Source organism: Lates calcarifer, linkage group LG21, assembly GCF_001640805.2.
Source record: "Lates calcarifer isolate ASB-BC8 linkage group LG21, TLL_Latcal_v3, whole genome shotgun sequence".
Lineage (NCBI taxonomy): Eukaryota > Metazoa > Chordata > Actinopteri > Centropomidae > Lates > Lates calcarifer.
This window is the reverse complement of record NC_066853.1, coordinates 24863060-24877190: the sequence shown is the minus strand read 5'-3', so window position 1 is coordinate 24877190 and position 14131 is coordinate 24863060. Positions and strand designations below refer to the sequence as shown.

The window sequence follows — 14131 nt, the reverse complement described above, 5'->3', positions numbered from 1 at the left end:
GGGAGAGGAGGATTAGGTGAAGACAGGGTCTGAAATTAACAGCAGCTAAGTGTCAAGTCCTGGTAAACGCTACCTTTGATGGATAAATCAACAGCAGTAACCTGCCAGACTGGTTTAACTTTTGGATAAAACTTGATTTTTTTTAGGTACACACAGTGTTTGGTCTTTACCTATGCTGAAGTCTAAAGACAGGCTGCTGATTGGCTGCCTGTCCCACTGCTCTGTGCAAGGTGATCACATCTGCTTCTCTACTGTTAGAATGTTAACTAGCCACATGAACTTCCTGTATCTGAATGATGAGTAAAGCCTTTTTTTGTGATAGAAATAATAAAACTGGTTGGTCAGGGTGAACAAGAGATTACTCTTGGCAATTTTGTTTGTTGAAGAAAAAAAACAGTTAATGTCAGACACTGCATGTGATATATGAAAAGACAAAAGGTGAAAGTGCTGAGGAAAACAGGATGAATCCAGCTGAACAAAATAACAGTAAGGATTTTTTTTTTTTTTTTTTTTTTTTTTAATCGACTCCTGGACACGGTGATCCATCTACCTGCTGAGCTTTCCTCTATGGTGTTCTGTCTGGAGGTCTGGGGCTCTGTGGTGCAACAGCACAGGATGAGACACATTCACAGACAAAGACACAAACGTGAGGAAAACCTGAAATGGAGACGCTGACAAGTGTGACCAGCTCTAATTTCCGACCCAGAACCTGTGGGTGGCAATCAGCTGAGCTAAAGCACCAGACAGCTTTGCTCTGATCCATTTAGTCAAACAGCACTGCGGCATGAGGAACACTGTCCTCTCCAAAACTGCATTAATGTCACACACATACACACAGCTCAGTGAAGAGGAGGGCAACACTTAACAACAACCAACACGAACAAATTAATGAAATATGAGCACTAACTACTACTGAATATCTGTTAACTAATCAGTTTGTCTACTACAGTGTTTACTCATTATAAAACATTATAGCATTGTTTTATCTCTGTCATCCAGTAGTTTTCTAAGAGTCTAACCAGTTCTCAGATGCAAGTGTCTCTGCTAATCTGCTGTTATTTGTCTCTCTGTCTTCTTTTTTACGTAATGCACTTCAGCTACATTAAATATGTGAAATGTGCTACATAGATAAAATGATTACTTGTTAATCTTTAGGAACACTGAAGTATTTTCAGCCATGTTTAACCTAGGTCAGTTGTTCACAACCTTAAAATGAAGCAACGTCTACTTCTGTCACATTGTCTACAACGGCATATTGCACACTGTTACCAAGTAAGTCTGAAAGCATTTTTTACAGACTTAGAAATAGAGTTATCCAAGCAAAAACAAATAGATTAAAGACCAGGTTTCTTTTTTCTCCACTTTACTATCCTGTATCCTGCAACCCCTTGGACCCCCACTGATGATGAGACATTACTAATAAAAGCACATTTATTTAATGTGTGAGTAACTACAGCACAGTGTGTTAATGACTGATTTATCACCATTAAATTAATTCATTCTTTAATTATTTGCAACAAATCATTTATCATTAATGAGTAAACAATGTAGGACATCCGTGTAGTGTTCAGATAGTTGCTACTGAATTTTTAAATGATAATGAACACTGCTTCATGAATTTTTCAGTGCTGAGAAGTGTTGGTTTTTGTGAAGTGAGTCTCAGGGGCAGACCAGGTCAGTTACCTTTCTGCTGCAGAGCGAGCTGTCTCTTGGTCTCGATGTCCTGCAGGGTTGCAGCCAGGTTCCTGGGCAGACTGCCAGTGCTGTTGGCCAACAGCAGGGGGCTCTGCTGGGTCAGAGTAACAGGATTTAATGTCAAAAACAGATTGGATATGAGGTTTAGATAATTATCTAGATTACAGAATTGTGGTTCTCAAAGAAGAAAATGTAAGTGTTGATCAGAGGTTGATGGTCACACCGCTACACCTGCTGAGAATGAACAACCAGTCTACCTTGGAGCTTGTGTTGCGTCCCAGTGTTGCTGCTCCATGCTGAAGAAGGGACGCAGAGCCTGATTTAGGTTGATGAAGAGAAAGACCTGGATCACTGTCCAGCTTGGAGCGGAACACCTGAGAGAGGAAGCACACGGGATATAGATATCAAGATTAGGAACTGTTGATAACATGTTAAAACATGTGATGGCAGATGGAGTGTTAGAACAATGTTAAAGGTACAACTGAAATCCATGGATGAGTTGCAAGCACCTGATGGAAAACAGTGGTTAAAAGCATAATTAGCATTATACTGTGAGTACTTCTGATCACTGATGTAGTCATACTAAATAAAGAAAAAAAAAATCAAGTGTCAATCAACTGTTTATTTCAGTATCAAAGCCTGCATGAAAAACATCAGTGCTAACAAACAATACATGAGTTAAAATGTGGGTTAATACACACACAAACAATACACACCTCAAATAGCAGCTGAGCCCCTTTCATTGAATCGCTCTGTGAGCTAATGCTGCATTCATGTACTATAAGATCTATGTGTTCACACATTCTAACGTATTGCAAGCAATGGTTGAAGTTTTTTGTGACCTCATATTTTACACCAAAGCAACACTGAAATTCAAGTTACAATAAAAAGCTCCAGCACACGGCTGTGACCTGCAGTATCTCTTTAAAGTGTGTTAAACTGTGTTCATAAAATTACAAATGAATTCAGTTTTTCATTTGACTCAAATTAAGAAACTTTCTTTGTACATAATGACAGCTCTAAAGTCAGAATTGTTCACTAATTAAAAGAAACTACTAGAAACTATGTTTTCTAGTAGTTTTCAAGAGGCTTCAAAGGGGAAGACTGTAATTGCAAACATTTTCATATGATGTGAATGCAGCATGATCAAACCCCTGATATGAAAAGGCTTTAGTTCCCTCTCTCCCTCTGACACAACCACAGACACAGCTAACTTCTTCCCTGGATGAGAGTCAATATCAACAGGTTAACAGTTGGCAGAGGCATCACAGCAAAAACGATGAGTGGGAAAGAATGAGGAGAAAGAAGAAAGGAGGCCCTCTACCTGCAGCACAGGCCTGCAGCCTGAGAGAGACTTGGCTGGCAGAGGAGGAGGACATAGCTGGCTGGAGTCAGCCATCAGCTCCTGGTACCACTGCTCTAAATGTAGCTTGGGCAGATGAGGCCTACTGGCCTCAGACTGGTACTGGAAAGCACACAGGGCAGCAGCAGAGAGAAGCAGAGCAGGAGACAGGGTGAAGAATAGAAGAGAAAGAAAAAAGAAGACAAGAAAAGATTAGAAAGCATTCAAAGACAGTAGGAAGAGGGTGGAAAGATTTGTTTTATACACTCTCAAAAGCTGTAATTAAGGGTTTTTTATACTTTGGAAATTAAATATCTGCAATACATTATTGTTGTCAGCTGCGTTATGCTTTACACCCTCCAGCTGCTAAATCTCTATTTTACATGTCTGTGTTTTAATTATGTGTTTCTGCCGCAATGACCCAGTTTCTCACAAGAACATTAAAGTTTCTCTCATTTTATGTTTTACTTCACTTCAGCTTTCTTTGGACTCCAAAACCTACAGTATCTCTATCACTTAGAATTTACTGTATTTTTAAGTATAACACTAGATTTATCTACATCTATCATCTATTTGTTGTCTTGCTGCTTTTATTGCTGAGGTCATGAGCACCCACTGTCTGTTACATCTCAATAGTTCTGAAAAACATTTTAAACAGCTGACTGAGACATGCTGCTTACATAATGTTACTGTTACTAGCATGACTATCATGCAGCTCATCGCCATGTTAAATACAACTGTCCTCAATTTCCCATTGCTGCACAATAGTTCTTCTCATCGTCATAATAGATAAAAGTGATTTATTTGAATTAAGATACAGAGGCAGTGACTGGGAAAAATACACAATATTAAATATGATGGATTACATAATTAAAATTGACAGTGTGACTGTGAGCTACTTCTGAGTCCTTTGAAAACAACGGGAATCTGTGACTTCAGGCAAACCTGCACTACACCAGACAGTAAGAGCTTCAGACTCTGACAAATCCAGTAACATCAGAGGGTTTTGAGTCTTCATGGACTTCAGCAGTACAGAAAAAACCCTAGTATTATCCCGTAATGCTTAAAACGATATACACTAACTAAATCTGTAAGAAAGCCAAAATGGATTTCCTTTTTAGTACAAGGGTGGCAGAGCAGGGGGCAGCAATACAAAGGATGGAGACAATTAGAAGAAAAAAGGAGGAGGGTTGCCTCATTTAAGTGTTGGTTTACTCTCCTGGAAACAACAACAACAAAAACAACAGTTCATCAAAACAGATCCACTGGGATTTGACGTATTTTCTGTTGGGATAAATAGAATAGAATTTAGGCGTACATATTCAGAAGGGATGATGTGAACAAATGTAGGACTGATCCATTGTTTCATCTAATAGACTGTGTGAATGGATTACAGCAAGGTTTCCAATTCTGCATCTGTCTGTTACTGCTTTTTAAAAACTCCAATGACTGATCCAAAGTGGGGAGGCACTATGATTCCAGGTCAAAGTATCCATCCATACAACAGACTAATTCTCAATAGGTTTTGAGTGTGTAGTGTGGTCACACTGGAAAAAGTGTCTCCTTACTACTTAAACCAGACAGTTAGTATACTAGGTACAGTCAGTTGTTGATTCTCCCACAATGCAGTGCACAGGAGGGGGGAAGGAACTGCTGACCACTGCAAAAATTAATAGAAATTGTTGTGAGTGATGAAAAAGCTCCAGAAAGATTTTGGAAAACAAAGAATAAGACAAATATTTTGTGCTGTCTTTGTGAAGTTTAACTGTTCAAAAGTCACGAGTCATGTGTCATGATGTATGTTTCATTCCCTGTGGATATCAAGCTGTTATGGAGGTTTTTTGTGTACTAACTGCTACAACATATACTATGACTATTATTATATAGCGCATACTGTGTAGACATAATATCGTACTTATATTGTATTCAATTTAATGCATTATAATAATTCATCATTTGAACTTGTCTGGGAACACCATCTTGATGAGGTACTGAGGCAGACCTTTTTCACAGAAGACGTTTTGTCATGTCAAAGTAGGAAAAGAACCAGGTGTAATTAATAACATTAATGAAGGCTGCATTCCATTTATGTATGCGGGGTCCAGGGTTTGGTACTGTACATTCTGTCCCATTGGGAAATGCTTCCTTGGATGGTTAAGGGAACAGAGCCACCACTGATTTTAGTGGTTGCATCTGTGCTTTTCCTGCTGCGATACATTAAAATATCTCCTGTGAAAAAAGGTCTGTAACTGTCTATCACACTGGCCATTACGTATAATTCATTAACACAGCTACTCATCTTCTTAAGCTGCTTGTCATTTTTTGGAGCAGCTCTCGTCTTTTATCTGTGCATGAGAGCTCTGAAGTTTGTTCCTCTAGTCACTCGTCATATGACTTGTAGGGTACCTTAGAATGTCTTCTAAGTTACTGGATAAATTGCCTAGAGAAGATACTCAAATAAAACAATGGAAAAAAATCACCTGCTTACAGAGTGTAAGCAGATTTGACTTTGTTTTATTCTACTACCTTACAACCTAAAACAAGAGCAAGCACATAGATGTTTAGCAGAAGAACGGGGAAGGACAGCACACACCTCCACAGAGAGAGACAGGGAGGAGCCATGAGGAGAGGGGAGGCAGGAGAAGGCAGGGTCTACTGCTCCAGACTGCAGGGGCTGGCGAAGCGGGGAGGTAGGGGACGATTCCACCTTTGGCATCCCATACATCTGATTTAACTGGCCCACTGTCACATACTCCTTCCCAGAGGCAACACACACACACACATACAAGTGGAAAAGGGAGAAGAGAGAGACAGGAGTAAAGACAGTAAGGTCAGCAAGACAGGCAGCAGGTGGGAAATGAGTACACTTAGTGACCCTCTGCACCTGCAAGGTGTGAGGGAAGGAGGGCGTGAAAGGAAACACTCACTGGATTTAAGCACACAGTATATGGCAACATAATACACACAATCACTACTATGGTTAGACTGATATATGCAGCCAACACTGGCCTCTTGTCCTATCATTCATTCCTAACATAGTGCAATTAGTTCAATTACATATTCACTGTACAGATTGTACCGATAAATACCACACTTTTGAATTGAATTTAAATTCTTTAAATGTGACGTTTTAATCAGAATCAATTCAAGTACAGATCACCTTCCATTTATTCATTATTATCCTGTTTTTTCAAATGTAACTAGAGCCGGCTATCACTGCGTACCAATCACAAACTGGTCAAATATTTCTTCATTTAAATCATCATTTTGGTCGTTTGACTGTATTATGTTTAGTTAAAGTTCTTTAATGTTTGTCCTGAGTGTGGAAAAATTGTTCAGACATATAAATTATACCCAGACCTATATGTTGAACAGGAAATGTTTTTTAAGAATAAATAATTAAATTATGATAGGATCACTAAATATTTTTGTCATGCAATTTTACAGTTAACTACCTGCAAATATGAGTAAAAATACCACTTTTTGGTTGTCTCAATAAAAACCTGCATTTGTCAGTCCGACCCTACTTAAAGTTTCTGTATTGCTGATTTGATCCAGTCATACTCTCCTCAGCATCTACTGTAAATGAACACTGCCTCACAGCTGCAGAGAAGATGAGGGTGCTGCTTATACTAGAGGCCCATGTACCACAGAGCACAGCCAAACAGTACAGTCAGTTTGATTAACTGCAAACCAGCAGAGGGAGTAGCATGACATGAAAATGAAAGGATGGGGGGGAGAGAGAGAGAGAGAGAGAGAGAGAGAGAGAGAGAGAGAGTGAATAAAGACAAAACAAGTCAGGAAAGAGACAGACAGGAAGTGATGGTACCTCGCAGGCGCCAGCTAATGTAGCATCTATGGCAAACGAGCGGCCGTGCGAGGTTGGCTTGCTGCTGTCACGGTGGCTGCTGCCGCCGCACATCTTATAAACATCCGACAGCTTCATATACTCCTGAGGCCAGCAGCCAGCAACAGTCAGACAGGATGAGAAGCCATGAGGACAATGCAGTACTGCATTTCTAACACACAGTACATTCACACACACAAACGCACACACACAAATACACACGCAAGCAAAGACCCAACCCACAATGCTTTGAGGAGGTTATGTCTTAGGACTTCTTTGCGAGCCAACAACCAGACCCATATTTGATCTGGTTGTTGTTATATCAGCTAACAAGTGCAGAGTGGGTGTAAAAGTAGACAAACAGGAACACACTCAGCAGCAAACATAGTGTATCCTGACCGTCACAAGCAGCTGACACACAATCAGGTCACAGACAGACACTGTGTTGGTTTTCACAACAACCAGTGATGTAGTGGTCAATAGGAAAAAGGTTAACTGTCACGCTGGTTGATCATAATGCAGAAACAACTGTGACAGGATAATAGTGACTCTTTGGAACATAAAAAGTGGGCAAAGTGAGATTTGAGGAGGGTTAATCCACTACATCCCTGGACAAAACCCAACTCTAACAGAAAGCTACTGTGCTGGTTCCTCTTAATTGTTATTAATGAAGGCCTACTAGACAAAGTGACCTGGGCCACCACAGTACACCACAGTGAATCACAGGTGCAATTAGAGCCACAGTGCAACCAGGACACTGACAGTGCAATGAGTGACCTTTGGGATGAGTTGCACACGAAAGCAGAGAGGAAGTAGTGGGCTTCATGCAGGGATCATTAGTCTGATTACCTCCGTAGGGCTGCTGGGGTACAACTGACAGTGAGGGGAGGGTTGTAAGTAGGAAGGAGAGGCTTGACAGAGGGAATGCTGGGAGGAGTGGACATCCTCCAACAACAGGTCAGCCTCGCTGATATGGAGCATTTCCTGTTTCAACAGTCAGGGATAAGTGCTTTTAATGCCCACAGAAAGCTTATGGGACACTACATGCAGGTTCATAAAGGAATGTGTGACACAGATGTTCTGTCACTTGCTTTCCCTCTGTTGCAGCTTCAAGCAGTGTTGCCCAATGACAACATGTCTAAGTTAAACAGTTAGTCTAGTGAAGTAGTGACCAGTAAAAGATTAGTTTGCTCTACAAACTATTCATTCATAACTCATCACTAAAAACACTTCCAATTATAAATCTTTGGATTAGTCTGATTACACCATGTGTGGAGCCAAACGATTATCAACAAGTCTGCACACCAACAAATCACTGCCAGTTAAAGAGGTAAATGTGCTGAAGAATCAGCTGCGAGTCGTCAAAGGTCCCTTTTGTTTTCAGACCAGGAACACTGAGTGTGAATGTTTATTTGTTTCCCTCACCTCCCTCATTGCAGTGGAGGACTTGGGGAAGCTCTTTCCACCAGTCAGGCTGTGGTATCTCTTCTCCAGGGCCAACAGTCTCTCCTTCTCCTGGAACATAAGCCATAGATTCATTTTTTGGGCAGAACCTTTTAAAATCTAAATCAAATGAGGAAAGTGGCCCACATATCAGTATTATTGTAAATTGCTCATTTTTATATAAATACAAAGTACAGGATCTCTGCAAATATCTGTTGCTGTACTTTCCAAAGTTCCCATTTGAGTGAAACATTATGTAATGACCAGTTTGAACAGGTAAATGTGTACCTTTTGGACCATTTGCAGAGTGAGGGTTCTGTCTTTAGCCAGCCGCTCACACTCCTGAGATGCCTGTAGGCTGAGCTGGTTGGCCTGGGTCTCGAGAGCAGACACTTTCTCCTACAGAAGACAGAAAGAATTATCTTCAGTGCCAACTGTAAATGCAGCAAGTGTTGTATAATTTGTTTTTTCTTTTAAATAAGGTCAGAATAAATGGATGCTCAATAATGGAGCAAATTATTTACCACTGGCAGATTCATCTCTGACACAAAAATCCATATTGTTCAAACCATAATACCACAGTCTGTCAGGAGCTTCCTCACCTTCCTCTTGGCCACACTGCTGTGGTACTCTGCTCTCTCCTGGAGCAGCTGCTGGCTGATGGTTTCCCTTTCCTCCTCTAGGCTGCTTTCTCTCTCCAGCTGCTGAAACTCCAGGTCCTCAAACTTTTTGGTTCCTGCTTCCAGTGCCTCTCCATCCTGATGGAGGCCCACACACGTTATCAGCAGTTGTAATAAAAACAGAAAACACGCTATTTACATTGCTCATTTTAAAGCCATCCACTATCCTCAGACTAGCGTAACTGCTAACAGCAACACAAAAACACTGGCACATTTATAACTGACTGTTTAAGACATTTTCCTTTCATGGCTGAAGCTCGTTTCAGGGACAACTAAAAGCCCAGCGTGCTCAGTCAAGCAGACAGCCACGAAGAACATGCTCCTACTGCAGCAGAGGAGGGATGGGCATGGTCATTTACACCGAAAAAAACGTATTTCACACTGAAAGGTTTATGGACCAAATCTGATTTGATTCTTCCCTCTAACACTTTCACTCTACTCTTGTTCTTACTACATAATAAACACTGACCATAGCAAAGTACTATATGGAAAAAATATTAATAGTAATATATGTATCAATATATCTGCATTGCAAATATTGATATATAAACAGTGCTGTCTTCAATGTAAATACATATTCTACTGAGTGGTCCAGGGATTTAAGCCTGTCCTCCTGTTGTTATGTCACTATGTAGTTGCTGACAAGTTGAATTTTTGCAGCACCTCTGTCAGCAACAAGATGTTTGAGTCTGAAGGCTCTTGGGTGTCTATGCGGCACTTTGACCGAACAGCCTCCAATGTCAATGCATGACATACAGTCTGTGATGGAAATTACCTACTTTTGCAAGTGATCAAAACACAGCAGCAAAGGACTCAAAATGTCAAATACCTAAGCACTGAATAAAAAAATCACAAAGCTTTTTGTTCTTTGTTTGTTTGTTCTGTGCATTGCATCACCAACTGAAATGTATCTTTACTCTCCTGACTGAGCCTGAAAATCTGCCCATCATAACATTCTGTAAAATCAGTTCTCAAACTTCATACCTGCGGACTGCTGTCTCTCTGTGTGTGAGCCCAACAAATTAATGACATTACTTAATTACAAAAGAGTGCTCTTGCTTTACATGTGGCTTTACTGAATGCCTGATATAATATAACTGGCGACTGATAAGTGGTAAAAACAAAACACATGGTCTGACTCTAAACCGAACAACAACATTAATTTACATAAGGGAAGTCACAGGATGAGAGCGAGGAAAGACAGAGAATGGATCTTGTCAGGGCCTATGTTAATTGATTAGTGAGGAGTTATACAAATTATGTGAGCCATGACACATCACAGAAGCCATACAGATCAGATTCACACATGCAGTGCAGCGTGGTCCTATCACATGACCCACATTTTACCAAAATGCATCACTAGCAGCTGAAGTGACCGGCGGCCATTTGTGTGCTCCTGTTTCGACCTGAAGGCTCCAGTAGCACGTAGGTGTGTTGAGGAGGAAGAATTCCTGCAGCCTGTGGCAATATCACGTCTGTGTGGGGCACTAAGAGGGCTTCTCATAAACATACTGAGCACGTGTCTGTGTGTCTGTAAACCGTAGCAGGCCCCTACTAAAGGGCTAAAGGTGCCAGGCGCACTATGTGTGTTGGTAGGTGCTGAGTGGTGGCACGTGTACTGCCCTACAAAGGCAGAGAAAAGTAACTGGAGAAGTTGGGAGATGAGAAAAATAAATCTTTTTAAAAGTTTTCTCTGTTTTGATAGATATCTGTACATCTTTCCACTAATAATATTAATATTAAAAACATTTAAAGGTAGTTTTACAACACTAGCTCCTGTAAATTCAGTCAAAAGCAGAGGTGACAGGTCCTACCCTTCATTATAAATCATTATTTGATTTAGTTCTTCATTTGTTTATGTGAAATAGCAAACAGATTTATCAACTTGTCAGTTTCAGCTTTGCTTTAGCAGAGGCATGCCAACAAAGTAAAACAGATGCTGAAAAGTCAGATTCAGGTCTTAAATAACTTTTGACCAAATATATAACTAATGCATTTTGGCTTTGTAGGTACAGTGTTCAGTGCATGGTCTACAAAAACAAACACTTTCTATCTGATGTAATGTGATGAACAGATGCTCTACTTTGTTACAACACCAGATATTACAAATACTCTATTTAACAGGTATTTCATACTAAGCACTGCCGGTTTGGCCAAGCCAAAGTACTTCACTTTCTATTTAAGAGAGGGTAACTCTGTGGCTGTCAGGTTGGTGGTACTATCTAAAAGGCTGCAGGTTGGATGGTGACTGTGACTTCAGGGGAGGTGTGCGCGTCACGTCACACGTCACGTTTTGTAGTTACAGAGGGGCAGGCTAATGCGACTAGAGCCAGTAGGTGAGGGGGCGGTCTAGGTGCTTCTGCTTGACTGACGACCCACCCTTTTGAGCTGTTCCTGCAACTGTTCCCGCAGGGACTCGGGACAGTTATGAAGCTGGTTCTTCAGCTCAGCGTAGCCCTCCTGGAGGCTCTGCAGGGCCCGGCGCTCGGCCTCAACATTAGCCCTCTCCTAGAAAGACACGACACACACCCACACATAGGATGGATGGGTGAGGGGAGAGAAAGAGAGAGAGAGAAACACACTTCTCAAAAACCACGCCATGCAAATAAAAAAAAAAGCTGCAAGGTGTTAGCAACAGACACATCGTGACAGATTTTTGAGGCTTGGCGAAGCACAGGAAGTAGGTAAGAAACCGTCACAGTCTTGGATTGATAAATGATGCATAGGTGCTTAGAACTAAACTGTGAGCCACATACTACACAGACAATTTCATTTCCCAAGATTTTCCTATAAGAACTCAAAGCTCTAATTTTCCTATATTTGATATATTTTTTAAATGCTTTTTCACTTTTTGGCTCCAGTCGTATCTATATCCATACTCCAAGTAAGAAAAGCTTGAGTGCCAGCTTAGGAGTTGCTAAAATGAACCATTCGCCCTGTGTGTCGCTGAAGGTTATGGCCAGTAAATATCCTGAGAGATCCTACATATGTTCCAACAAGTAGAACTTCAATAAGCAGTGAGGAAATTGCCCCATAAATTTTTACTTGAATTTCACTGGCCCCAGAACATTTATATTGTCACTGGTGAGTAACATTAATTTGACAGTAGTGACACTGTCTCGGTTATAGTACAGTAGCTCTCCAGTTAAAGTACAAAACCATCATTTCTCCCGAGTGCTGCTCCAGTTTCAAACTCAGGAATCAATCAATAACTACTAACTCTCCTGTTATTGGCTGTGGAAGAACAAAGGTGGCTTTAAAATTTCATCTTATACTCCCTGTATTTGATGTGAAAAACCAAAAAGGCAGACAGGTCCTTTGGGACTGACAGCGCTATCAGGAGTCTCACTCTGAAAAAACGTAGATTCTCTGTTGTTGAAAGGAAGCTTAGATGAAGCTTGGAGCAGTTAGAAACACCGGTGACTTCTTGTCTTCTTGTTTGTAACATAATGCCAAAACTATTCTTGTCAGTTGTGGAACCACCACCAGAGAATTTATCCTCTAATTTTCTGCTGGGGTTTCCCAGCATTTCATGCCAAATGCTGATCCAGTTTCCTGAGAAGAATTTCCAAATAAGCTGACTTGTGTTCTTGGTCATGACTAGGCACAAAATTCTGAGACAGAGCAGTAATTCCTAGTTCACTGACACAGGTTTATCCTCCAATAAAACAATCATGACATTGAACCGTGTGGAATGCTAACAGGGGCACAGACAAAAACTTTAGATGTAGAGTTGATTTTAGAGACAATTTAACAACAAACGTCAAGAAACTAAGCTGGTAAAAGTGCTTTCTCTACACTTCCTTTCCTTCCTGTGACTGTTAAAATGTGTTGGATGTAGATAAAAGAAAGCAAACTCCCTATAACCACTATAGAGGGCATGCTAGGAGTTTCACCTATCAGCTACTGGTACACCACAAGAAGTCTCTTTCAGAACCCGTGCACTACAGAAGAAAAAGGCGAGCAAAGTGGATCAGAGATCCAGTGACTTGAGTGGTGGAGAGAAAGGATTAGAGGTTAATGGATGTCAGTTAGTTAGCAGAGTTTAGCTGAGGAGAAAACAGATGAGAACAGTCAAGTTAAAAACATGCAAGAGAAAACACCCAAGGAGGTAAATCCAGTCCTTTATTTAGCCCTTGATACGACTTCAAATTGTCTAATCATCTGTGCAGTAAATTCAGTTCACCAAGTCAAGGAAACAGAGAGGAATGCTGATTTATGTACAGACTCCAACAGTGATGAACCAGTAGGGAATGTATGAGACCAAAGAAGACTGTTTAGAAGACTGTAGAAACACAGGCAGTGAGTGTATGTGTTTTCTCTCTTTACTAAGTGTCAAATAATGCACATAACCTCAGGGAATATTTGAATCCTGTATAAGTGGGATATGATGCAATTGGTGGATTCAAATAAAGCATTTCAAATGTGAGATGTATCCACCCCACACTCTTTATAAACTGCTCTCTCTACCTTGTCTTTTTCCCTCTGGATGGCGCTCTCCAGCTCTTCCAGCTTGTGCTGCAGCTGAGTGATGATGTCCATTTCAGCCTCTATCTGGTCGAGCTCCGCCTGCCTCTCGCCCTGCAGCAGAGCACGCTCCATCTCTGCCTGGAAGAAGAGCGCAGTAAACAAAATCAGCCTGAGCTTCATCCCTCCGCAGGGTAACATAACCACATATTTATAATGCTGTGACCATGACCTCGAGTTAGTGGGTGCCATTTGATGCTGTGCTTGTCTCTTCTACAGCTAAAATGTTGGTTTAGTTGGTGTTTTACCTGACTGGATTTAGACTTAAGTCAAATAATATTCTGTCAGCATCCACTTTGAACACACTACCTCTTGTTTGGACTCCTGGAGTTGTTGCTCCAGCTCAGTCAGTCGCGTTTTGAGCTCATCGATCCGAGTAAGAACACGAACCCGCTCGTCCACCAGGTAACCCAGCTCCAGACGACCTGCGCTACCTGAACTGGACGAGTCCTCATGCTGCGGGGAAAGAGAACAGAGGAAGTTATTCAGGGGGAAGAGAAAGACACAAGTACACACCTTTTTTATTACATCTGAGATATTTTATCAGAATGTTGTAGTGTTTAAAATAAAGTCCAGGAATGCCTTAACTGTATCCTG

At 41.0% G+C, this 14131-nt stretch overlaps 1 protein-coding gene across 16 annotated transcripts in view; it reads right to left on the bottom strand.

The window, feature by feature from the left end:
- phldb1b (pleckstrin homology-like domain, family B, member 1b) overlaps positions 1–14131 on the bottom strand; it is a 106211-nt gene that overhangs the window by 13077 nt on the left and 79003 nt on the right. For 5 of the 16 annotated variants that reach the window (XM_051065567.1, XM_018693254.2, XM_051065563.1 and 2 more), the window contains 12 exons: positions 13844–13990; positions 13478–13615; positions 11387–11515; positions 8930–9085; positions 8616–8726; positions 8310–8399; positions 7734–7868; positions 5631–5792; positions 3020–3160; positions 1953–2069; positions 1684–1789; positions 551–595 (listed from right to left, as the gene is read on the bottom strand). In XM_051065567.1, the coding sequence (XP_050921524.1) occupies positions 551–595; positions 1684–1789; positions 1953–2069; positions 3020–3160; positions 5631–5792; positions 7734–7868; positions 8310–8399; positions 8616–8726; positions 8930–9085; positions 11387–11515; positions 13478–13615; positions 13844–13990 (1477 nt within the window). The remainder of the gene's footprint in view (positions 1–550; positions 596–1683; positions 1790–1952; positions 2070–3019; positions 3161–5630; positions 5793–7733; positions 7869–8309; positions 8400–8615; positions 8727–8929; positions 9086–11386; positions 11516–13477; positions 13616–13843; positions 13991–14131) is intronic. The other 11 variants (XM_051065564.1, XM_051065566.1, XM_051065560.1 and 8 more) reach the window with 10 other exon arrangements.